Source organism: Homarus americanus, unplaced genomic scaffold, assembly GCF_018991925.1.
Source record: "Homarus americanus isolate GMGI-L3 unplaced genomic scaffold, GMGI_Hamer_2.0 scaffold3664, whole genome shotgun sequence".
NCBI classification, from domain to species: domain Eukaryota; kingdom Metazoa; phylum Arthropoda; class Malacostraca; order Decapoda; family Nephropidae; genus Homarus; species Homarus americanus.
The window spans coordinates 104,750-129,748 of NW_024711469.1; the positions used below are offsets into that span (position 1 = coordinate 104,750).

General features: G+C 46.4%; 1 protein-coding gene across 1 annotated transcript in view; it reads right to left on the reverse strand.

The window, feature by feature from the left end:
• The window catches only part of LOC121858233, a 70,491-nt gene extending 46,707 nt beyond the window's left edge, over positions 1-23,784 (reverse strand). The window contains exons 1-2 of the mRNA XM_042354526.1: positions 23,781-23,784; positions 17,108-17,227 (exon numbers count right to left, since the gene is read on the reverse strand). Coding sequence (XP_042210460.1) covers positions 17,108-17,227; positions 23,781-23,784 — 124 coding nt within the window. The remainder of the gene's footprint in view (positions 1-17,107; positions 17,228-23,780) is intronic.
• Between the last annotated feature and the right edge of the window lie 1,215 nt (positions 23,785-24,999).

Genomic DNA, 24,999 nt, shown 5'->3' on the forward strand with positions numbered 1-24,999 from the left:
GTACTGAGGAAAGTTTACCAACGATGTAATGGTCCGGCGATCAATTACCGGCTGAATTAAAACCACTGAGTCATCATGTGTGTGTGTGTGTGTGTGTGTGTGTGTGTGTGTGTGTGTGTGTGTGAGTTGCGTGACCTTTTGTGTACAGCGGTTGGTTAGCTAAATAATGATTGGTAATATTCTCTCTCTCTCTCTCGAGTTTGTTGGCTCTTCAGATAAGCCCGTCCTCCTCGGTAATTTGGGGAGTGTTCCCCACCCACCCACCCAACCTCACCACGACCCACCCATCCGCCCATCCACTTCCAGTTTGCATATCTCTCAACCCTGCCCACACCTACCAAATGGCTGTTCACATCCACCCACAAACACCAACACTCATTCATACATACATACATACATACATACATACTTAGAGTACACATCTCAACAACTTTCATATTTTCTAGATACTTGTGACGGCAGGTGGGAGGGTGACGGGAGAGGGTGACGGCAGGGAGGGGTGGGCTGACGAGCAGGTGTGGAGGGTGACGGCAGGGAGGGTGACGGCAGGTGCGGGAGGGTGACGGTGGGGGGGTTGACGGCAGGTGCGGGAGGGTGACGGGTGCGGGGGGTTGACGGCAGGTGTGGAGGGTGACGGCAGGTGCGGAGGGCTGACGGCAGGTGCGGGAGGGTGACGGTGCGGGGGGGTTGACAGCAGGTGCGGGAGGGTGACGGTGCGGGGGGGTTGACGCAGGTGCGGGAGGATGACGGCAGGTGGGAGGGTGACGCAGGTGCGGAGGGTGACGGCAGGTGCGGGAGGGTGACGGCAGGTGCGGAGGTGACGGCAGGTGCGGGAGGGCGTCACATTAATCTTTCTGTCGCTACTGACGGTACGTGGCGTTGACACCAGGACACACCTTTACGAATTATAGTGTGTGTATGTGTGTGTGTGTGTGTGTGTGTGTGTGTGTGTGTGTGTGTGTGTGTGTGTGTTTGTGTGTGTGTGTGTGTGTGTGTGTGTGTGTGTGTGTTTGTGTGTGTGTGTGTGTGTGTGTGTGTGTTTGTATGTGTGTGTGTGTGTATGGTGTGTTTGTATGTGTCTATTATTAAACCAACTAATAAAAATATTTATAAACGTACCTATGAATATATAAATAACTAGAGTACTTTTGGTCTCAGGTCAGGCTATAAAACCTCTCCTTTAAATCAAACATTATACATTTTAAATTTTGATTCATAATAAAAATGTTTAAATGTTTTATATATTTTTCCTGTTTCTAATAGTCACATAACCATGAGCCGGAGGGAGGGAGGGAGGGGAGGGAGGGAGGGAGGAGGGAGGAGGGAGGGAGGGGAGGGGAGGGAGGGAGAGGGAGGGAGAGAGGGAGGAGGGAGGGAGAGGGAGGGGAGGGAGGGAGGGGAGGGAGGGAGAAGGGAGGGGAGGGAGAAGGAGGGAGGGAGGGGAGGAGGGAGGGAGGGAGGGGAGGAGGGAGGGGAGGAGGGGAGGAGGAGGAGGAGGGGAGGAGGGAGGAGGAAGGAGGGAAGGGAGGAGGAGGGAAGGGGAGGGAGGGAGGGGAAGGGAGGGAGGGGAAGGGGAGGGAGGGGGGAAGGGAGGAGGGAGGGGAGGGGAGGGGAGGGAGGGAGGGAGGGAGGGAGGGGGAGGGAGGGAGGGGGGGAGGGGAGAGAGGGAGGGGAGGGAGGGGAAGGGAGGGAGGGGAGGGAGGGAGGGGAGGGAGGGAGGGGAGGGAGGGAGGGAGGGGAGGGAGGGGAGGGGAGGGGAGGAGGGAGGAGGTAGGGGAGGGAGGGGAGGGAGGGAGGGGAGGGAGGGAGGAGGGGGAGGGAGGGAGGGAGGGGAAGGAGGGGAGGGAGGGAAGGGAAGGAGGGAGGGAGGGGAGGGAGGGAGGGAGGGAGGGGAGGGAGGGGGGGGGAGGGAGGGGAAGGGAGGAGGGGGGAGGGAGGGGAGGAGGGAGGGGAGGGAGGGAGGGAGGGGAGGAGGGGAGGGAGAGGAGGGAGGAGGGGAAGGGAGGGAGGAGGAGGGAGGAGGGAGAAGGGGAGGGAGGGAGGAGGGAGGGGAGGGAGGGAGGGAGGGAGAGGAGGGAGGGAGGAGGAGGAGGGAGGGAGGGAGGGAGGGAGGGAGGAGGGAGGAGGAGGGAGGGGAGGGAGGAGGGAAGGAGGGAGGGAGGAAGGAAGGAGGGAGGAGGGAGGGAGGAGGGAGGGAGGGGAGGGAGTGGAGGGAGGAGGGAGGGAGGGAGGAGGGAGGAGGGAGAGAAAGGGATGGGAGAAGGGATGTAAGGAGGAATGGGACGATGAAGAAAGAAGAGGAAGAAGAAGGAATAGAAAGGAAGAAAAGGAAAGGCAAGAAGCAGCAGAAGGAAGATGAAGAAGGAAACAGGAAGGAGAAAGAAGGAAGAGAAGGATAAAAGAGGAAGGAAGATGAAGAAGAAACAGAAAGACAACAAAGGAAGGAGCGAGAAGGAAGAAGGAAGGAAGGAAGGAAGAAGGAAGGAAGGAAGGATCAGAAGAAGGAAGAAGGAAGGAAGATAATGAGAAGCTCGGCCGTTCATCCCATCACAGTGACAGCGATAATGACTAAGATAATCACAACCCCGGAAAGAACGGACATGGGGCACGCTGTAGGGGGAGGGGGGGGAAGAGGGGAGGGGGAGGGGGAAGAGGGAGGAGGGAGGGGAGAGGGAGGGAAGGAGGAGGGAAGGGGGGAGGGGGAAGGGGGGAGGAGGGAGGTTCATCATTTGTGAGAGAGGTAGGGGAGGAGAGAGAAGGGAGAGGAGGGAGGGGGAGATGAGAGGAGGTAGGGTGAGAGGGAAGGGAGGGGGGGGAAGCGGAGGGTAGGGGAGTGGAGAATAGTGAGGTTATATAATACACAATAATAATAAATAATAATAATATATATACATGTGTCGTCAGGTGAGCACTCACTACTGTGACCTGCCAGGCGTCTGTTTTCATGACGCCGAGTCCTGGAGCTGAAATACCAGGTGAGAGAGAGAGAGAGAAGAGAGAGAGAGAGAGAGAGAGAGAGAGAGAGAGAGAGAGAGAGATAATCACCAGGTAAGCATCCCACACAACCTTAGTGCAACAGTCTGCTACACGACAGGTAAAGGCGGCTTAATTAACTCACTAATTAAGATACCTGTACCACCTTAACCTCTTGCATTATCATTAAGATGTTTTTCACTACAGATTCCCAGGTACAAAAAAGAGCTAATTAGTTTTTGTTTGTTCTCTAATTTAGTCTTGGAGGTTTCTAAATATTCTCTAATTTAGTCTTGGGGGTTTCTAAATGTTCTCTAAACTAGTCTTGGGGGTTTCTAAGTATGTTGATGATAGTAAGAACATATTAGGGTTTTTTAATCTTCACTCGAGGTATCTAGAGACACTTTGAACCCCTATAAAAGGTTTCTAAATCTCTTTTAACTTGGCCAACTTCTTCTTCTGGTGCATAAATTAGGTTTCAAAGTCCTACCTTCTCTTCCGCCTTCCCCTCTCCTACCCTCCCTCCACTCCTATCCCCCTCCCTCCCTCCACTCCTACCCTCCCTTTCTCCCTCCTCCTCTCCTACCCTCCTCCCTTCATTCATCAACACTTACCTTCCTTCTTTGTACCTCCCCTCCTCACCACCTCCCCTCCTTCCTCACCACCCACCCTCTCCCCTCCTCCCTGCCTTCCTCACCACCTTCCCCTCCTTCCTCACCACCTCCCCCTCCTTCCTCCCCTCCTCCAGGCAATTTTCTATGGAGGTCCCCGGGTGGTGGGGGAGGAGAATACCGGGCTGCAAACTTTCGTCAGCAAGAGAGAACTTTGGACGAGTTTCTTTCACCTGGGAGGTCACGCCAAATTACCAGGCAGTGTCTATAGGAGAGGTGGGGGGAGGGGGGCGAGGGGGTGGGAGGGGAAGGAGGGGGGGGAGGGAAGTGAGGGGATGGAGAAGGAAGAGAAAGAGAAGGAAGAGGTGACACTGCTGTTACACTCTAGTCTCAGGTAATTACATTGTCTTAGAATACAATTTCTTTTGGAAACTCTCGTCCAAAAAAAAACCACACACACACAATAATTAGCCTCTGATAATTGAATCGTTTTAGAGAGTAAATTTTATTAATAATCTCGTAAAAAATAATAACACACCTTACCAACAATCATCCAATCAAAGGCCGAGACGTTTCCTTCCCATAATGCTCTCCTTTAACCAGACGAGCGTTCATTGGCTGAGACGTCTATCCCCACTAAGTCACATAACCAATCAGGAGGCCGTATTTGAGGATATATATAGGACAGTGTTTACATGTGTTGGTCAGTAGTGGTGGTGGGCGGGTTGGGTCAACACTGTCAGGAGAGGTCATGAGTGGTGTGACCCGCAGCGCTTGTTGGTCAAACTGCAATTAACTAGTCAAATATAACTTGTAATTAACTAAACAAAATAGGGCATTCCTTCATCAGGGTTTTTATATATATATTTTTATTTTATTTTATCGTCAGCTTAGTGATATGTGTATATATTGGATGTGTTTGTAATGATGATGATGATGATAGTGATGATGATGATGATGATGATGATGATGATAGTGATGATGATGATGATGATGATGATGATAGTGGTGGTGATGATGATGATGATGATGATGATAGTGATGATGATGATGATGATGATAGTGGTGGTGATGATGATGATAGTGATGAAAATGATGATGATGATGATGATGATGATGATAGTGATGATGATGATGATGATGATGATGATAGTGGTGGTGATGATGATGATGATGATGATGATAGTGATGATGATGATGATGATGATAGTGGTGGTGATGATGATGATAGTGATGATGATAGTGGTGGTGATGATGATGATGATAGTGGTGATGATGATGATAGTGATGATGATGATAGTGGTGGTGATGATGATGATAGTGGTGGTGATGATGATGATGATAGTGATGATGATGATGATAGTGATAATGATGATAGTGGTGGTGATGGTGATGATAGTGGTGGTGATGATGATGATAGTGATGATGATAGTGGTGGTGATGATGATGATGATGATAGTGGAATGTCACTTTCCATTTAAGATATCAACTCTCACACACACACCTTAATCACGACCCCACAACCAAGTACGACTAAACTACGACCTCAGAAAAACACACTTGTCATTAACCAAGTAAAAACAACCCCTCCAAAACAAATATTACTCTTTAAAACGACCTTAAAACGACTGACTCTTGAGGTAAGGAATAGACTTGTCGTGGAGGGAGGGAGGTAAGACACCCAGGGGAGGAGGAATGGGTCCCAGGGAAGAGGAAAACGACCTTAGTTGAGTCGAATCACCACAACGACCATGGGGAGGTGGGGGAGCTGTGGCCGGGGCGAGAAACGAGTCCCTTTGGGTTTAGTGGTGGCGGTGGTGGTGGTAGTAGTTGTGGTAGTAATGGTGGTAGTTGTGGTAGTAATGGTGGTAATGGTGGTAGTTGTGGTAGTAATGGTGGTAGTTGTGGTAGTAATGGTGGTAATTGTGGTGGTAGTTGTGGTAGTAATGGTGGTAGTTGTGGTAGTAATGGTGGTAGGTCTCGTGGGATCCTGAAAATTACTACACGGAAGATGGTAATTTTACGTTGATTTTCTGTCGTGTTTTAGCGCGCTGAGGAGGAGGAGGAGGAGGAGGAGGGGGAGGAGGAGGAGGAGGATTTGAAGGAGGAAAGGTGGAGGAAAGTTGAGGAAGAGAAGGAGGTGGTGCGGGAGTGTTGGAGTGAGTGGTGGAGTTGGAGGAGTGTTGGAGACGTCACCCAGGAGTTTTGAGAGGCTTCACGACACACTGAAGCCTCGAACACGACACATTGAAGCCTCGATATTAAATAAATAAACAAACAAAATAAACGAAAATAAAAACAGAAGAAAAACAAAGAAAATAAACAAGAATAAACGAAAAATAAGGGACAAAAAATAATAATGGCCTCTTATTATAATGGGGTTACTTTCTTACTTAATAAGCCTGTGACATCAATTATGGTGATGAGTTTAACATAGTTAGTCCCTAATGACCCAGCCAGCTAGCTAATGACTGAGGTAGTTCACTGGTATATCATTATTAAACTCATCTTGAATCATTAATGAGAGAGAGGAGGGGTGAGGGTAGAGAGGAGGGGTGAGGGGTGAGGGGAGGGTGAGAGGTGAGGGAAGATAGAGGGGTGAAAGAAGGGTGAGGAGAGAGAGAGAGAGAGAGAGAGAGAGAGAGAGAGAGAGAGAGAGAGAGAGAGAGGGGATGAGGGAGGGGGAAGTGGTTAGGGGCAAGGAGAGGAGAGGGAGAAAGAAATATCGAAAGAGAGAGAGAGAGAGAGAGAGAGAGAGAGAGAGAGAGAGAGAGAGAGGTGAATCGTAAGTAAGAAGAAGCCAATTTAACATATGGAAAGACAACAGAGACGAGGAGAAGCAGAGGTCAAGGCCGTGACCTGTACCCAATTATCCCCTCCTCCTCCCTATCTTCTTCCCTCCTCCTCCCTATCTTCTTCCCTCTCCTCCTTCCTCTTCTGTTTTTCCTACTTCCTCCCTCCTCCTCCTCCTCCTACCACCACTACCGATACTATTCTTCCTCCTCCTCTTTCTACGTTCTTCCCTTTTCTCCCTTCTTCCTCCTCCTCCTCCTCTTCTCCCCCAACCTCCCTTTTCTCCCTTGTTCTTCCCCCTTCCTCCCTCTCCTCTACCACCAGTCTCCCTCCAGAGATTCTAACTCAAATATAATTCCCACCAGCAGATTGGATTTCCCTCCCGCATTATTGAAGAAATGACCGAATTTATTGCACAAAAACTCGACAAACAAGAGTGGTAGGCGTTGATGGCGGCCCGTCACCAAATGATGGAACTAACTGACGACTTATAGTGATGGTGAGATGTATATACACTCAACCACGGCAACTAATGAGATCTGGTCGCGTTTCCAGGTGCGTAGGAAAGGGTTTTTGAAGAAGATTCAGGTCTCTATTTACATCTTTTGTGACGTTGTATCTCTGTTGTTTTACCGTTGATGGGGGAGGGGTTGGTATTTCTGTTTTATTTACTGTTATATATCTTCAGTAACAACAACAACAACTATAAACAACCACCACCACAACCACAACACTATGGCGGATGTTCGGAAACTTTGACACATGTAGCGGAAATCGATTCAGCAATAACAACTAGGAAGAGTAATTGTGGTGAGGCGGGAGGTGACGAGAGAGAGAGAGAGAGAGAGAGAGAGAGAGAGAGAGAGAGAGAGAGAGAGAGAGAGAGAGAGAGAGAGAGATGAATGAAAGTTTATACGTGAGAGGGGGAACTTGTGTTTGTTTACATATTTAGGGGGAGAGTAGTTCACACACACTGCCACAGAGACGCAGGTGATGCAACACTCCCGAGTATAGAGTACTGTACTGTATGTGTCCGGAATCTGATATCCGAACGTTCGAACCTTTTCTACGGTTACTTTACCTCTGTGTGTGTGTGTGTGTGTGTGTGTGTGTGTGTGGGCGAGGAGAGACACACACGTCTTTCCTTGATCACAAACAACAAAGAAATAAAACATCGCTTCATTGTGTGGCGGAAGATAAATGATGGAAAGAAATGAATGGTAGACGTGGGTGGTAGTGTGGGTGGGGTGGGTGGTGTGGGTGGTAGTGTGGTGGTAGTGTGGGTGGTAGACGTGGGTGGTAGTGTGGGTAGTGTGGGTGGTAGATGTGTGTAGTGGTGGTGGGTGGTGTGGGTGGTGGACGTGTGGTAGTGGGTGGTGGTGGTAGACGGGGTGGTGGGTAGATGTGGGTAGTGTGGGTGTAGTGTGGGTGGTAGATGGGGTAGATGGGTAGATGTGGGTGGTAGATGGGTGTGGTGGTAGATGTGGTAGTGTGGGTAGGGTAAATGGGTGGTAGAGGGGTGGTAGACGGGGTGTAGATGGGTGGTAGTGTGTGGGTGTGTGGTAGGTGGTGTGGGTGGTAGTGTGGGTGGTGTGGTGGTAGGTGGTGTGTGGGTGGTGTGGGTAGAGTGGGTGGTAGATGGGGTAGTGTGGTGGTGTGTGGGTGGTGGGTATGGGTGGTAGTGGTGGTAGTGTGGTGGTAGGGGGTGGTAGTGGTGGTAGACGTGGGTGGTAGGGGTGGTAGTGTGGGTGGTAGTGTGGAAGTAGTATGGGTGGTGTGGGTGGGTACTGTGGGTAGTATGGGTGGTGGACGTGGGTGGTATATGGGTAGACGTGTAGGGAGGGAGACTGGTAGCGGGAGGCAGAATGGTGGACAGTGATGGAGGGAGGGAGGGGTTAGGACAGCCTCGTGACAGCTCAATACGTCACGCATGACACTGTCACCACAATACACTGATACACCCCCTACCTACCTCCCCACCCTTCTCCTTCTCTCCTCCCTACCTCAATACTCCCTCTCCACCTAACCCCCACCCCCATGCTCCCTTTGTCTCCCCTCCCTCTCAGCCCCCCTCACATTTCTCTCCCTCTCTCCCTCAATACACCCCACCACACCCTCCTCTCCCTCATCACCACCTCTCTCCCTCCTTCTCCCTCATCCTCACCTTCTCCTCACCCTCCTCATCCCACCATTCTTTGCGTCTTAATCTCCACTATCCTCCCACTCTGCTCTCTTCTTTTTATTGCCTATTCTTGGCCAGACGAACCATTGCCAGCCTTTCTGCCTGCACTGGCGGACTTGTAGTCGTTGTCTTGAGCTGCCTAATCTTGACTTAGGAGGATATGATATTAAAACTCTCTCTCTTACACTTTTATTAACTCTCTTTACCTCTCCTTCCTTTCACCTATCTCCTCCTTCCTTACTTCTTCTCCCCTTTCTCACCTCCCACCATATATTCATTCTGCTCCTTCTCTCACACCTCTTGTACGAATCTCTCACTTCCCTCTCCTCCCTCCTCCCTCCCCCTTCCTTCTGTCCCTCCTCCAATCGCCTTTTTCTTTCTCTATGTTTCCCTCACCCCTCACCACAGTCAGGCCTCCCACACGCCTCTCCCCCCTCACCACACACCCTCTCACCCCTCACACCACACGCCCCTCACCCTCATCTACCACACGCCCCTCACCCTCATCTACCACACGCCCCTCACCCTCATCTACCACACGCCTCTCGCCCTCATCTACCTCTCCTATGTCTTCTACCTTACCTTCCTTCCTTCCTTCGCCATCAGATACCAATGTACTCCCCTCTCCCTCCCTCCCTCTCTCCCCTCATCCTTCCCTCCCTCCTTTAATCATTATGTAGTAAAGCAAGTATTCCCTCCTTCCCTCCCTCCCCACTACCCTCCCTACCCTCCCTCTCTCCCTGCCCCAGCCATCAAGTAGTAAGGAAGGCTCTCAAGTCGTTACCCAGCTAACGCACTTACTCAGGAACCGTGGCTCTGCTCCCTCCCTCTTACCCTCTCTCCCCCTTCCCTCCCTCCCTCCCTTTTCCTTCCTATTCTCCTCCCTCCTACCTTCACTCTTATCCTCCTCCCTCCCCCTCTCTCCCCTCCATCCCCCTCCCCAGTATGCTTCAAGGGAGTTTTACCTACAGGTTACGCCGCTCATAACCTGGTTTGTATCCCAGGTATGTAACTCAGTTCTCCCTCTCTCGGCTTTTACTGCTTTATTAAATCACCAAACTGAAGCTACAGGACGAAACGCACTCTGGAAATATACTTCTCCTGTGAAATATATCATCTGGGTACCGCTGCCAGACGTAGGAGTATTTTTCCTTCGTTACTCCTGTGAAAAATATTTGCGGAATATCACTGCCAGGTGTACGAGTATTTTTCCTTCGACAAATATCAACAGAATATCGTTGCCAGACGTATAAGTATTCATCCCTTGTAACTAATAAAGAGTTTCGGATGATTAAAAATATTCTGATATTTTTCTAAAGATATTGATCATATAGTTCCGTGTCAGATAATAATTAATAACGTAGAAATGAAATATATTACACAAACTGGATGTAAAGATAATATTTTTTTCTTATATTTCCGTGTTATGTTGTAATTAATATTTGAATTATAAATACGAAATATATTATAAAATTTGTATTATTCTCTTGTTTGTTTCTGTTTATTGTTTAATTTGTTTTATTTCTTGTTTACGTGTTGCCTTTACTTACTGTGGTGTTTTTTTTATTACCGTGTGTTTGTGTTCGTAAGGGCCAATAAGCACCAGCTGTGAGGGTAAGCGTTGTTCTTATTGGCTAAAAGCTAACATCGCTATCATCACCACTAGACTCCCTTACACATATACTGCTACCACTCTCACTACCACACACCACTTCCCTCACCATTAACCACACCACTACCCTCACCATTAACCACACCACTACCCTCACCATTAACCACACCACTACCCTCACCATTAACCACACCACTACCCTCACCATTAACCACACCACTATCCTCACCATTAACCACACCACTACCCTCACCATTAACCACACCACTACCCTCACCATTAACCACACCACTACCCTCACCATTAACCACACCGCTATCCTCACTAGTAGATCAGGTCAGGTAAGGTCAAGGTAATTAAACAGGTAAAGGGGCAGGTAAGTAGGGTCGTTAGCGCCTCTAAGATGTTAAATAGGTCTTAATTAACGACCTATTTTGTTATGAGTTCTTAAGTAGTTCTTAGAGAGTGGGTCATACCTCATAAGTAGGTGTTAAGTAGGTTGTAGGTATGGGAATCTCTGTTTATAAAGTGTTAAGTGTTTGTTTGATAATGGGGAGATAGGGAGGAAAGGAGGGGAGGGGGTAGGGAGGGGAGGGGGTAGGGAAGAGGGGTAGGGTAGGGGAGGAAAGGAAATGGGAAGGTTCAAGATGAGGGAGATAAGAGGGGGAAGGGGAGGAGAGGGAGGATAGGAGGGAATGGAGTTTGGAGGAGAGAAAGGGGGGGGTAGGGAGAGGAGGGGAAGGGGGAGGAGGAGAAGGAAGACCATGATGCTAGGATTAACTGCCACGATTAATGAGGTGATAACGACACAACTACCTCCTGCTCCCCACTGCTGGCCAATTACCATTATAGCACAACCATACTTCACTGTGGTAGTCAGGGTGATGGTTGTGGTGGTGGTAATAGTGGTAGGGGGGTAATGGTAGCGGTGGTGGTAGAGGAGTGATGGTGGTGGTAAATGGTGGTGGTGTTAGTGGTGATAATTGTATTAGTGGAGGTTATGGGAGAGGGATGATGGTTGATGTAGATGTAGTAGTAGTAGTAGTAGTAGTAGTAGTAGTAGTAGTAGTAGTAGTAGTAGTAGTAGTAGTAGTAGTAGTAGTTTGAGTCTTGACCTAAAAAATATGAAAAAAATAATAATAAATAAATAAAAATATACAACTTCCATAAATCAGAAAAGTGAAAAAAGAAAGAACGATAAAAAATAATGAAGACAGGAGAGATAAAGAAGAAGAAGAAAGAGAAGAAGAAGAAGAAGAAGAAGAAGAAGAAGAAGAAGACACCAAAAATGAGACGAAAATGACAGCGCGTGAGAAAAAATGTGTTGAAAATTTTCTTATCACGAAAAAAATAAGGCGAGTGAAGTAACTTAATAAACATAAATAAGAAAGGAAAATGAGATAACCAGAGAGAAAGAGACATAGAGATAGAGAGAGATAAATGAAGGAGGAAGGAGACGAAACTATGATAATGATGAGAGTGTAAAAGTATTGGTAAAAAAAAGAAAAGGAAAAATAATGAAAGTTTCAGGGTCTTGTAAATTAAGTTTTACTTGTGAGGCAGAAGACGATGGAGAGGAGGAGGAGGAGGAGGAGGAGATGATGAAGAAGGAGGAGGAGGAGGAGGAAGATGATAAAGAGAAGTGAGGGAAATTTTTGCGGAAGTGAAATTGTAAAGACGAGGTGGAATGGTGATGGGGGAAAAAGGAAGAGGAGGAGGAATTAAAAAAAACACACTCACTCACTCACTCACTCACTCACACACACACACACACTCAACTAAATATCCTCATACGAACACACTACACTTATCGACACATTACCTCAAATAATCGACTCACAGCCATACCACCACAAGCCACTCACGACTAACCACCTGTGTTGAGTGTAAGACCATGAGCCGCCTGTCTGAACCACCTCTCACGACCAATTGTTGACACATTTATCAATAGGTGGATCCAACTAACCAATACATACGTTTTAATGGTATTTCTGAAGGTTATATTTGGTAGCAGGAATGTGTCAGTACACTTGAGGGGGTCTTACATTACACTTGACCAGGAAGAAGTTGATGGTGTTCTGAAGGGTGGGAGTCCAGCTTTTTTTTTATCCTCTTCCGTTTATTTTTGTTTTATTTTTATTTTTTTATAGATTTTACTTTGTCACACACACACACACACACACACACACACACACACACACACACACAAAGATTTCCTAAGGGCTATCCATCTAATTAATTTATCTCTGTTTTTCCCCATATTTTGTTTTCTATTCTCAGCGGTACGATATTTCATCACATAAACGGCAGCAACGGTGAGCGCCAATCAGCTGACAGACAGCCTATAGTGGTGAGTTGCCAGACGTATAACAGTGTCATTGTTCGTAAGTCGATAGCCACCACCACCTGTTAAATGGTCGCGTGTTTCATGAATTAGATAGATAGATATATAATAAGGATAAGGAATAAGGTAGAATGGAGAGGCATTTGTGTTTACATTTTTTCTCTCAGTGACGGCCGGGGTTGAGCTAATTTACTTCCGGTTTAATTTATAGATTTATATAAACTATTAATGTACACATTTGGTTTTTATTCAATCACTAGTTTACATATTTGTATTATTTATTTATTTATCTACTTTGTCTCGGAATTATTGCACATTTATATAATTTTTGGTTAATATTGTCACGTAAAACTCATTATTGTGACCCGTAATTATAAACCCGTGACTGTGCACCGCCAAAACAGGAGAAAATCATGTTTCTTTAACTACTTCCTTTGGTAACTAACCCTTAATTAGGCCTTAATGATAAAGAATGAAAGGTAATTACGTCCTAACAATAACAAATGAAGTATAATTATGTCCGGGTAATAATACACACTAGGTAATTATACCTTTTGTGGAGGTGAACGATGAAAAGGACAGAGGTCGCTTCAAGGAGTCAATTTTAATAGTTTCCTTGTTACATCATTTATAGTTCTCTCTCTCTCTCTCTATCTCTCTCTCTCTCTCTCTCTCTCCTTCCTCTCCCTCATCTTCTTTCTTTAAAATATGCATTGGATCCCAGAATAATCAGAGAGATAGATAGATATTGTCAAGTGTGATGAGGCATTTATTGGTTTGGTCACACCTGGTCTACCTGATGTAAGGTGAAGTAGTGGGTTAAGTGGAACACCTGAGAGCCCTTCACCTGCCTCTCCTCACCTTCCCCTGCCTCTCCCTTCCTCTACCTGCCTTTCCCTTCCTTTCCCTCTCTCCCTCTCCCTGCCTCTCCCTGCCTCTCCTTCCCTCCATCTGTCTTTACTTATCTCTCCCTCCTTCTACCTGCACCTCCTCGCTTCTACCCTCCCTCTATCCACCCTCCCCGTCTATTCTCCATCCATTATCACCACGACCCATCCCCACTCTTCCTTCCCTGCCCCTCCCCGCACCTTGAGGCTGGGCTAGACACCTCCCCTCCAGTATATTGCTGCCTCATTACCATATCAAAAGGAGTGACGTTGGCAACACTAGATGATGTTTTACTTTCTCAGTGAGTCTTAGTGGAGGGAGAGTGTGTTCAGTCCCTCTCTCTATCCCTCTCTTTTCTTTCTATCCCTCTCTCTTCTTTCCTCTTTCAATCCCTCTCTCTTCTTTCCTCTTTCAATCCCTTTCATTTTCTCTCACCTTTGCGCGCTTCTCTCTCTCTCTCTCTCTCTCTCTCTCTCTCTCTCTCTCTCTCTCTCTCTCTCTCTCACTTGTTGCTACTGTCACTGGTCCAGTCTCCCCTTACCCTCACCCTTCCCCCTCTCACCTCTCCACACGCTCCCACTCACATAAGGGAAGATTAATGATCATGAGAACAATAACAACAACAATAACGATGGGAATAATAACCAAAACAACAACAATAATAAAGAAAAGGGAAATAAAATTAATTAAAACTAAACATTCCCTCACAGCAGGTGTTTCAAAGGGGCTAATTACAGGTGAGTGTTGATACAGGTAAGGCATCAGAAGGGGGCTAATTACAGGTGAACCAACAACAGGTGTTTCAAGAGGACTAATTACAGGTGAGTGTTGATACAGGTAAGGCATCAGAAGGGGGCTAATTACAGGTGAACCAACAACAGGTGTTTCAAGAGGACTAATTCCAGGTGAGTGCTGATACAGGTAAGGCATCAGAAGGGGGGCTAATTACAGGTGGCCATCAGCAGGTGTTACAAGACATCAACAAGTGTGTGACGTCAACTCTCTCAGTCCCTCTCCTCCACGCCTCTCACCACCTGAGGACTCTTCAACCACTCGTACAGTTTCCTTCATCTTCTACCACGTCTTCCTTCCTCCTCTTCCTCTCCTTTCTCTTCCATCCTCCCCCTTCACATCCCTACTTTACACCTCCTCCTACGCCATCCCTCCCCTTCCCTTACTCCTTCTTACCTCTTCCTCTTCCATCCCTCTTCTCCACCCCACCATCTTACCTCTCCCCCCTTCCTCCCCCAGCCCCCAGCACCCTACCTATAATGTTACCTCGTTAGGGCGGTGTGGTTAGGTTAGGTCAGATAAGGTCAATCAATCGTCTTCTCAGGTAAACCATAATTGATTTTCTTCCTCCAGTAGCCTTACCTGTGTGTGTATGTGTGTGTGTGTGAGACTGCCTCTAAATCATAACTGCAAACTATGGCTTCCTCCTCCTCCTAGCTGGGGAACCAACTTCTTCCACATCGTCACCCATTCTCCTCCTCTTTCCCTCCACTCCCTCCTTCCCCCTCCACCCCTCCCTCCCCTCCCTCCTCCTTCCCTCCACCAGACTGTTGTCACTAGTGCATTCTCCAGGAACACGTCACTCATATTCTTCATTTACAGATATTGGTGTTTCAAGTCACCCACAATGATTTTCTTTTCGGTGACATATGAAACAGGTGACACGACCTGGGGGGGACCTGAGGGGGGACCTGGGGAGACCTGGGGACCTGGGAAAACTTGTGAAGACCTGGGGAGACTTAAAAGGACCTTGAAGATTTGGGGGAGACTTAAGAGGACTTGGGAAGACTTGAGAAGACCCAGGAACCCTTTTCTCTCCCTCACAATCTCCTTCTCTCCCTCACAATCCCCTTCTCTCCCTCACAATCCCCTTCTCTCCCTCACAATCCCCTTCTTTCCCTCACAATCCCCTTCTCTCCCTCACAATCCCCTTTTCTGTACGTCAATCTTATTTCCCTCCTTACTATCTATTTTTTTATACTGTAATTAATTCCATAAATATATTTCCAATTCAGTAAAAACATGAGATAATTAATTTGCATACGTATTTTCTTTCGTCTTTATCTTTTAATTAATTTTTATCACGTCGTTGCGATTTTTTTTTTCATTAATAGGTCTAAAATTTTATGGTTTTGAGTGGATGTGTTTCCTCTTGAATGATTATTGTTATTATTATTATTATTAGTTATTGTAGTAGTAGTAGTAGTAGTAGTAGTAGTAGTAGTAGTAGTAGTAGTAGTCAGACACAAGATAACTCACCTCAAAACACAAACACACCTTCAGTCCGTTAATGAGAGGTAAGACTCCACCACACAAACACACCTCCAGTCCGTTAATGAGAGGTAAGACTCCACCACACAAACACACCTCCAGTCCGTTAATGAGAGGTAAGACTCCACCACATAAACACACCTTCAGTCCGTTAATGAGAGGTAAGACTCCACCACATAAACACACCTTCAGTCCGTTAATGAGAGGTAAGACTCCACCACACAAACACACCTTCAGTCCGTTAATGAGAGGTAAGACTCCACCACACAAACACACCCTCAGTCCGTTAATGAGAGGTAAGACTCCACCACATAAACACACCTCCAGTCCGTTAATGAGAGGTAAGACTCCACCACACAAACACACCTCCAGTCCGTTAATGAGAGGTAAGACTCCACCACACAAACACACCTCCAGTCCGTTAATGAGAGGTAAGACTCCACCACACAAACACACCTTCAGTCCGTTAATGAGAGGTAAGACTCCACCACATAAACACACCCTCAGTCCGTTAATGAGAGGTAAGACGCCGCCACACAACACTGAGTTTACCGGCGGAGATTTAAAGATCCGTTCCACTCTCGTTGTTCACTACCATTATGGAAATTACTTACATTAACCTCTTAAGTAAATGCATTTAGCTTATGCAGTAATCCACATCACCACAGACCCCAGGAGACAAGATGCTGGAGGAGTGTTGGAGGGAGGGAGGGCCAGGTGAATGTTCTGAAGATGGTGACTCCTTTAATGACGACAGCTTAGTGGTGTGTGTGTGTGTGTGTGTGTGTGTGTGTGTGTGTGTGTGTGTGTGTGTACAGTACATCACATACACCAAAACAATACTCAATCGCCAGAGTGTAAATGCCTCTTCCTCCTCCCCGTTCACCTCCTCGTCCACCTCCTCTTCCTCCTCCTCTTCCTCCTCTTCGTCCACCTCCTCTTCCTCCTCCTTCTCCTCCACTACCCGGGCCTGTGATGACTCCAGATACATTGAAATGAAATTCATACCGAGCATGAGCCGCCCAGACCATTCCCTGTCTGGAATGTTGCACCAAAACTGAAATTGCAGTTGATTTCAATGACCTGCTATTATCGTTCCGGCCCAACAGATGTACGGCGAGACGACCAACCTAACCTAACCGAACCCAACCTAGCCTAACCGAACCCAACCTAGCCTAACCTAACCGAACCCAACCTAGCCTAACCTAACCGAACCCAACCTAGCCTAACCTAACCGAACCCAACCTAGCCTAACCTAACCGAACCCAACCTAGCCTAACCTAACCTAAACACGATTAATATTTAACAGTTATTTTGCACGACGAAGACGAACGTGGTGTAAGGTACTGAGAAAAAAAGAGCTGGAGTACCTACCTGACGAAGCTTCTGTAGGAGGAGGAGAGAGGGTAGTGTGTACTTACCTAGTTCAGGGCCACAGAGAGTCGGGATGACTTTGAGGATGGCAGAACAGTTGGAGTCTTCATCACACAGCTGCTTGGCCAGAAGACAGTTGAGGGTCTGGTGCTCCTGTTCCTGCCCGCCTGTGGGAGACACCAGGGGGTTAGTGAGTGTTGCTGCTGCCCTCGCTGTTTCTCTCTCTCTCTCTCTCTCTCTCTCTCTCTCTCTCTCTCTCTCTGGTTAATATTACAAGGTTCATCCTATAGATAATAATAATAATAATAATAATAATAATAACAAAAAACAATAATTTGGCTGGCAGAAGACAAAACGGCCATTCACCAGCGCCTGTCTGCCATTTGAATACGAGGATAATTTATGTATATTCATATAAATAAAATATATATCCATTAGAATATACCTGCAGCCAGTATGTCACACACCTTTAAAATATATACCAAAAGTTATGTAAATTTATATATGTATTTTCTGTAACTCGTTGAATATATTAAGTCTTGAACCGCTTATCTGGGAGAGTGTAGGTCATGTGTGAGAGAGAGAGAGAGAGAGACTAACAGAAAAAAAGTAAATATACCTAACCTAACCTAACCTAACCCCCAGATAACATTAGAATAGTTAATCAAAATAAGCTGTGTTGTCTAAAATCCAGGTGAATTAAGCTGGGGGGGAGGGGGGTGGGGGCTAATCTCCAGGTGTTCGTGTTTCACAATATTGGGATCACCAAGTCTGTATAAAAACTGGCAGCGGGGACCCACGTCATCACGCTAATTAGTTGCAGGTATCGTCAGACTCACCTGAGATTCGTTGGACCTTTACGTGATGATATGTGAAGCAGTTACTCTGTAATCATGGTTAAGGTGTTAAAAGTTACCTGTGTGTGTGTGTGTGTGTGTGTGTCCTTGACTTACCATGACCTGCCTTGACCTTCCTCGACCTACCTTCACCCCTTCACCTACCCTGACCTACCTCCCACTACACCTGTCTTCACCTGAGCTAGTGATCTACCTGCTGCAGACATAACTCAGGTATTATCTAATCATCCAACACGCCCTCACACTCTCAACCAAACCAAGTCGACCATTTTTATCATATAGTTAACAAAGGACACAAACTCTCACCTATGTACGTAAAAAAAATATATAGTGGACATAATGAACACGAGCAGGTAACAAATCACACCTGTATATTGCTAATGAGGAAAAAAAGATACTTCTAACTATATCTAACAGGAAGATACTTTACTCTGTATGTCAAAAACCTCCATTTACCGGATTTTCGTTTTAATATAAGGGGTGTAGTCCGGTAAATGGAGGTTTTATATATAGCGGATTTCTCTCTATATACCGTACAGTCCGTTAGATGGAGGTTTTCACTGTAGTTTCAGGAGAGGGAAAGTGGGAAAAGGGAAGGAGGAGAAGGAAAGAAGAGGGAAATAGAGAAAGGGGGAGGCAGATAAGGAAGGAGAAGAAATAAAGAGGCAAACAGGGGAGCAGAGAGTGAGGGTGAATGGAGAGAGAAAGAGGAAATCAAAAAGAGAGACAAGAAGTGAAGGAGAGGGAAGAGAAGAGGAGGGAAGGAGTTTGTCGCCACCAGAGAGAGCGTTAACCTACTCTTCAATAAGCTTTTGGTTCCCCCGGGGGTCTAGAGTTGGGATGACTTCTCTTACTAGAATGGAACAATTGTCACAGATCTGTACACGTCATCAAATATACACGGGGCGAACGGTGTCAGGGAGAGAGGGGTGGTCAGGGAGAGGGGTGGTCAGGGAGAGGGGGGAAGGGTGGCGGTGGTAGTGGTATGATATGTGAGAAACCTGGAACACACACACACACACACACACACACACACACACACACACACACACACACACACTGTCTTATATATTCTATGACCTGGAGAAGTTGTGAGGCTGAGTTGGGTACAAGTTGTTTCTGTTGCCCAGTGAGAGAGAGAGAGAGAGAGAGAGGAATTGGCAGAGAAAAAAAAATAGTTTTATACATACATTCATTCATACATACATACATACATACATACATACATACATACATACATACATACATACATACATACATACATACATAACTCCCTCTTCGTGACCATAAAACTTCACAAAGACCACAACAAAGACTGGTGACTTAAGCAGTACCTAAAGACTCATATATTTTTAAAGACTTGAGAATAAAGAAAGACTAAAGTGACTCACGACTCTTAATGACAAGGTGTAGAGTTATTAGCTCCAAGTGACTCTATACCTGAGAGCCTTATGACTATACTGGAGACTTATTGACTCTGACAGACTCATGACAAAGAGACCAGATTGAGCTTTATGACTCTGAGAAAAGAATCATGACTCGAGGTTGAGTTCTATGACTCTCAGAGACTTATGACTCAAAATGACACACAAGACTTTAGAAAGACTAATTAAGCTTGACCAAATATAAAGGCTAATGGGCGAAAATTTATTGATTTAAATTACCCTAAAGGCTTATAATTAGACTCTTGGTGATTTTCAAGACTTTAGAGGCTTATAATTACACTTGGGGCATACTAATTAGACTTTGGAGTTTATGATTAGACTCTAGAGGTTTATAACTAGACATTTGAAGCTTAAAACAAGTCCCTCGAGGCTCATAATAAGACTCTCAAGGCTTACAATTAGACTCTTGGGGATTTTAAAGACCTTAGAGGCTTATGATTAGACTCTAGAGGTTTATAACTAGACATTTGAAGCTTAAAACAAGTCCCTCGAGGCTCATAATAAGACTCTCAAGGCTTACAATTAGACTCTTGGGGATTTTAAAGACCTTAGAGGCTTATGACTAGACTCTGGAGGTTTATGATAATGATTAAGAGTATTAAGAGCGCTTGGAGAGCTAATGAACATCGATTCTGAGGACCGATACGACTCAAAAATGATTATGAGTAAATGTTTTTGAGGCTTCGTGTGACTCAAAAAATCTAGAGACAGACAGACAGACAGACAGACAGACTTTCAAAACAATAAAAAAATCTAAATGACCTTCCCTCCTCTCTCTTTTCTTCTTTTCTCTCCTCCTCCCTCCCTCCTCCTCCTCTCTCTTCTTCTTCTCCTCCTCCTCTTCCCCTCCCTCTTATTCCTCTCTCTAAGTTGATCAGAGACGATTGTTGTGGTGGTCTTCTTCTTCTTCTTCTTCCTCTCTCAACAACTACTGCCTCTTCCTCTCTCCTCCCCCATCCCTCCTCCCCCCACATCCCCTCCTCCCGCCCCTCCTCCCTCTCTTCCTCCCCACATCCCCCTCCTCCTCCACCCCCTCCCCTCCCCTCCCCCCACCCCCTCCTCCTCCTCCTCCCCCCCACCCCTCCTCCTCCCACCCCACCCCCCTCCCCTCTCCTCCCTCCCCCCCCCCCTCCTCCCTCTCCACCCATTCCCCAAGTTTCACGGTAATCCAATTTGCATTACTTAATGGACTAGTGGAGCCCCTCTCCCCCCTCCCCCCACGCGACAAAAGACAGACAGCGCTGATGAGACGACACCTCTCTCCTCACTTCCTCTCCACTTTCTCCTCTCTTTTTCTATCACATTCTTACTCCCTCTTCCTTCTATCTCCCCCTCATTTATTTATCTCTCTCTCTCTCTCTCTCTCTCTCTCTATCATACATCTGTACTAAAATAAATAAAAATAATGACATCGCTGACATCCTTTATTTTCAATGGACAACAACAACAACAGCAACAACAATTGCAGCAACAACCACAACAACAACCACCACAACAACCACCACCACCAACAACAACAACAACAACAACCACCACACAACAACCACCACCACAACAACCACAACAACCACCACAACAACAGGTTAAAATATTATACCTATGTCTCTTGGCTGTTTAATTTCCTTTTATGAGCGACTAAGTACTACCTTCCCTCACCTCTCATCACTCCTCTCACATCCCTCCTCCTCACATCCCTCCCCTCCTCACATCCCACTCACCTCTCACATCCCACTCACCTCTCATCTCTCACTTTCATCTCTTATTTCTGCCTCTCTCTCTCTCTCTTTTACCATCTCTTCTTTTCTTCTTCCTCTCACCTCTCACACACCAGCTGAGACAAACAAACAAACAAACAAACAAACAAGTAAAAAGCCAATAATTACATCCCACAGTTTGTTTGTTGAGAGGAAAAACCTTCCGTCGTTACTTACCCCAAACGTCCTTGAGAGAGAAGCTTTATGGCAATGTTTTACCTGCTGTGGTGGTGTGGTGGTGTGGTGGTGGTGTGGTGTTGTGTGTGGTAGTGTGGTGGTGTGGTGGTGTGAGTGTAGTGTGGTGGTAGTGAGTGGTAGTGTGGTGGTGTGAGTGTGTGTGTGTGTGTGGTGTGTAGTGTGGTGTGTGTGTGTGGTGTGGTGTAGTGTGGTAGTGCTGTGGTGGTGTGGTGGTGGGTGAGTGTGGTGTAGTGGAGTGTGGTGTGGTGTGGTGGTGTTGTGGTGCTGTGGTGGTGTGGTGGTGTGGTGCTAGTGTGGTGTAGTGGTGTGGTGGTGGTGTGGTGTGGTGGTGTTGTGGTGCTGTGTGGTGTGGGTGTGGTGCTAGTGTGGTGTAGTGGTGGGGTGTAGTGGTGTGGTGGTGTGGTGTGGTGGTGTGGTGTGTGGTGTAGTGGTGGTGTGGTGGTGGTGTGTGGTGTGGTGGTGTGGTGGTGTGGTGGTGTTGTGGTGGTGTGCTGGTGTGGTGGTGTGGTGGTGGTGTGGTGCTAGTGTGGTGTGGTGTAGTGGTGTAGTGGTGTGGTGGTGTGGTGGTGGTGTGGTGGTGTGGTGGTGGTGCTGCTGCGGTAAGTTGCGCTGTGTTTATGGTCTGGGTGAATCCACATCTCCATTGTTAACTTCTCTCGTCTGACAATGGAACCTTCACTTCCTTATGCCATTGTCTTCATCTTCTCCTGTCTCTCTCTCTCTCACCTTCCCTTCTCTCCCCTCTCCCCTCTCCGACCCTCACCCACTACCTCCACCTCATCCTCCCTACCCTCACCTCTTCCCCATCCACTCGCATCTATTCTCCCTCCTACCCTACCCTCGACCTTCCTCCTCCCTCTCCCTCCCTCTCACCCCTCTCCATCCCTCTCCCAAGGTAATAGCACAGTCGGTCTCTTGTTTCATTTCGAATTACCAACTCAGGAAGGCTATTGTCCACTCACAATGGCCGAGCCGAACACCAAGTCTTCATTTGTGGGTGAGGGAGCTGGCGTGAGGGTGAGGAAGGGCGTGAGGGGGGTTGAGGGAGGGAAGAAATTTGAGGAGGTGAGGGGGTGTGTGGGGGTGGGGAAGGGGGAGATTTTAGGAGTGATGGGAGAGGGAGAGAAGGAGGTGTGGGCAGGGAGGAGAGAGAGAGAGGGGAGCTTGGCGGAGGAAGAGGAAGAGTGAAAGCGGAAGAAGAGAGAGAAACACAAAAGGATAAGAAAATCACAACAAAGAAGAAAATAATATATAGTAGAAAACAAAGACAAGAATAAAAGAAAAGAGATGAAACAATAAGTGATGGAAACAAAGATTGGTGTGTGTGTGTGTGTGTGTGTGTGTGTGTGTGTGTGTGTGTGTGTGTGTGTGTGCGTGCGTGTGTGTGTGCGTGTGTGTGTGTGTGTGTGTGTGTGTGAGAAGGGAGACTTAAGAGCGTGGGCGTGAGGCATTGCGGAAGGTTGCGTGGGAAGGCTGTATCTATTTTGGTTTTCTGAGCCATGACGGGCGTGTGGGAAGGAGGAAGGGAAGGAGGAAGGGAGGGAGGAGGGAGGAAGGAGGAAGGAGGAGGGAAGGGAGGGAGGGAGGATGGGGAGAGGGAGGAAGGGAGGGAGGGAGGAGGGGAAGGGAGGGAGGGAGGAGGTATCGTTTTATCCAATAGCGCGTGTGGGTGACTTTCTGAAGAAGCTGGTTGGATGTATGTAAGTATATATGTATGTATGTATGTATGTATGTATGTATGTATGTATGTATGTATGCTTTACCCATCAATACTGAGTCATTTCCGATACCTAAACACAACAGGTGTGTAAAAGTTTAGTTAAAAGCAGCACACCTGTCACCTTACCTGCCTCTCTCTCTCTCTCTCTCTCTCTCTCTCTCTCTCTCTCTCCCTAATGAACTACTTACAAGAACAATGTACGTCATAAAAAGTCACTTATAATTAATGTATAATCTGAATTCAAACTTTTTTTATCTTACATAAGGACAAGACAGTTAATTAATTTAAACACACACACACATACACACACATATATACACACACAGCTTTACCTAATTACCTCTCCAACCAAGATCATAATAATAACATGAATTACATATATTTAATATTTTTTTACATATCATAGTTAATTAAATTCATTGTTACCTGAGCGTTATGTAGCTCTTAATTATGTTTACCTTCGGCGTAAAGTAATTAGTTAAAGTCATTAGTTGGTGCTATATGATGCGGGTCACTGATGCTGTTAACGACTTCTTCCATAAAGAGAGAATGATTAAACAGGAATTAATAACAATGTTCTATAATAATAATAATAATAATAATAATAATAATAATAATAATAATAATAATAATAACAACAACAATAACAACAACAATACTACTACTACTACTACTACTACTACTACTACTACTAATAATAATAATAATAATAATAATAATAACAACAATAACAACAACACACCTACACATCGTTGCCTTACTGCTCTGTTGGTCTAAATCTTTGGACGTATTTTACACCTGATGGCGTTCTGTAAGTATGGCTCTCTCTCTCTCTCTCTCTCTCTCTCTCTCTCTCTCTCTCTCTCTCACACAACAAACCACACGCAAGACCTACATGACCTCGCCACAGGAGTCAGCAGGTCGTCGGGAATCACTGCCTCTCCTCAGCGCCCAGAATGACCACCAGGTAAAGAGATTTGCTTCCCACACCCAGAATGTCATTATTGGGTGCTGGTTCCTGAAGGGGGAGGTCTCTGTATCAACGCTCCGCCCTAGTGAACCCCTGAAGGAGGAGGTCTCTGTATCACCGCCCCACCCTAGTGAACCCCTGAAGGAGGAGGTCTCTGTATCACCGCCCCGCCCTAGTGAACCCCTGAAGGAGGAGGTCTCTGTATCACCGCCCCGCCCTAGTGAACCCCTGGAGAACCCGTGACCAAGACGGCGTATCACATAGACAGCTGAGGCGGGAGAAGAACAAGAAGAACAAGACGAACAACAAGAACAGGAAGAACAAGAAGAAAGTTTGCGACAAGAGATGAGAATGAAGACCCAGAAGTGAACTTAGGGCGCTAGACAAGACTTAAGGGCGAGAGTTTGGCGTTACTTGAGGAGCTTTAAGTAAGGGGGGAGTGAAAGGCTTTAGGTAGATGGCGGGTTGTGGTGGCTACTTCTGGCCTCATCCGCTACTTTAATTAACCCCCAGCGGCTACTTTAACGTACTCTGGCGGCTACTTTAACGTACTCTGGCGGCTACTTAAACGTACTCTGGTGGCTACTTTAACGTACTCTGGCGGCTACTTTAACGTACTCTGGTGGCTACTTTAACGTACTCTGGCGGCTACTTTAACGTACTCTGGCGGCTACTTTAACGTACTCTGGTGGCTAATTTAATTAATCCTGGGGCCACTTTAACCACCAACGAACACTTGCTTTTTTGTTTACTCATTATTCCCCCCCAAAATTAAACATGTATGTATGTATGTATGTATGTATGTATGTATGTATGTATGTATGTATGTATAAAAGTACATATAAAGTGTCTATAAAATTATCACCATCTTTATAATTCAAAGAAATACTACTGAAAAAAAATATACCACACAATTATTGACTTTTTTTTTATAACTCAAAGTAACATAGCCCAGGTAAATACAGGTGAATCATGACGTCATTAAGGTAAAACTC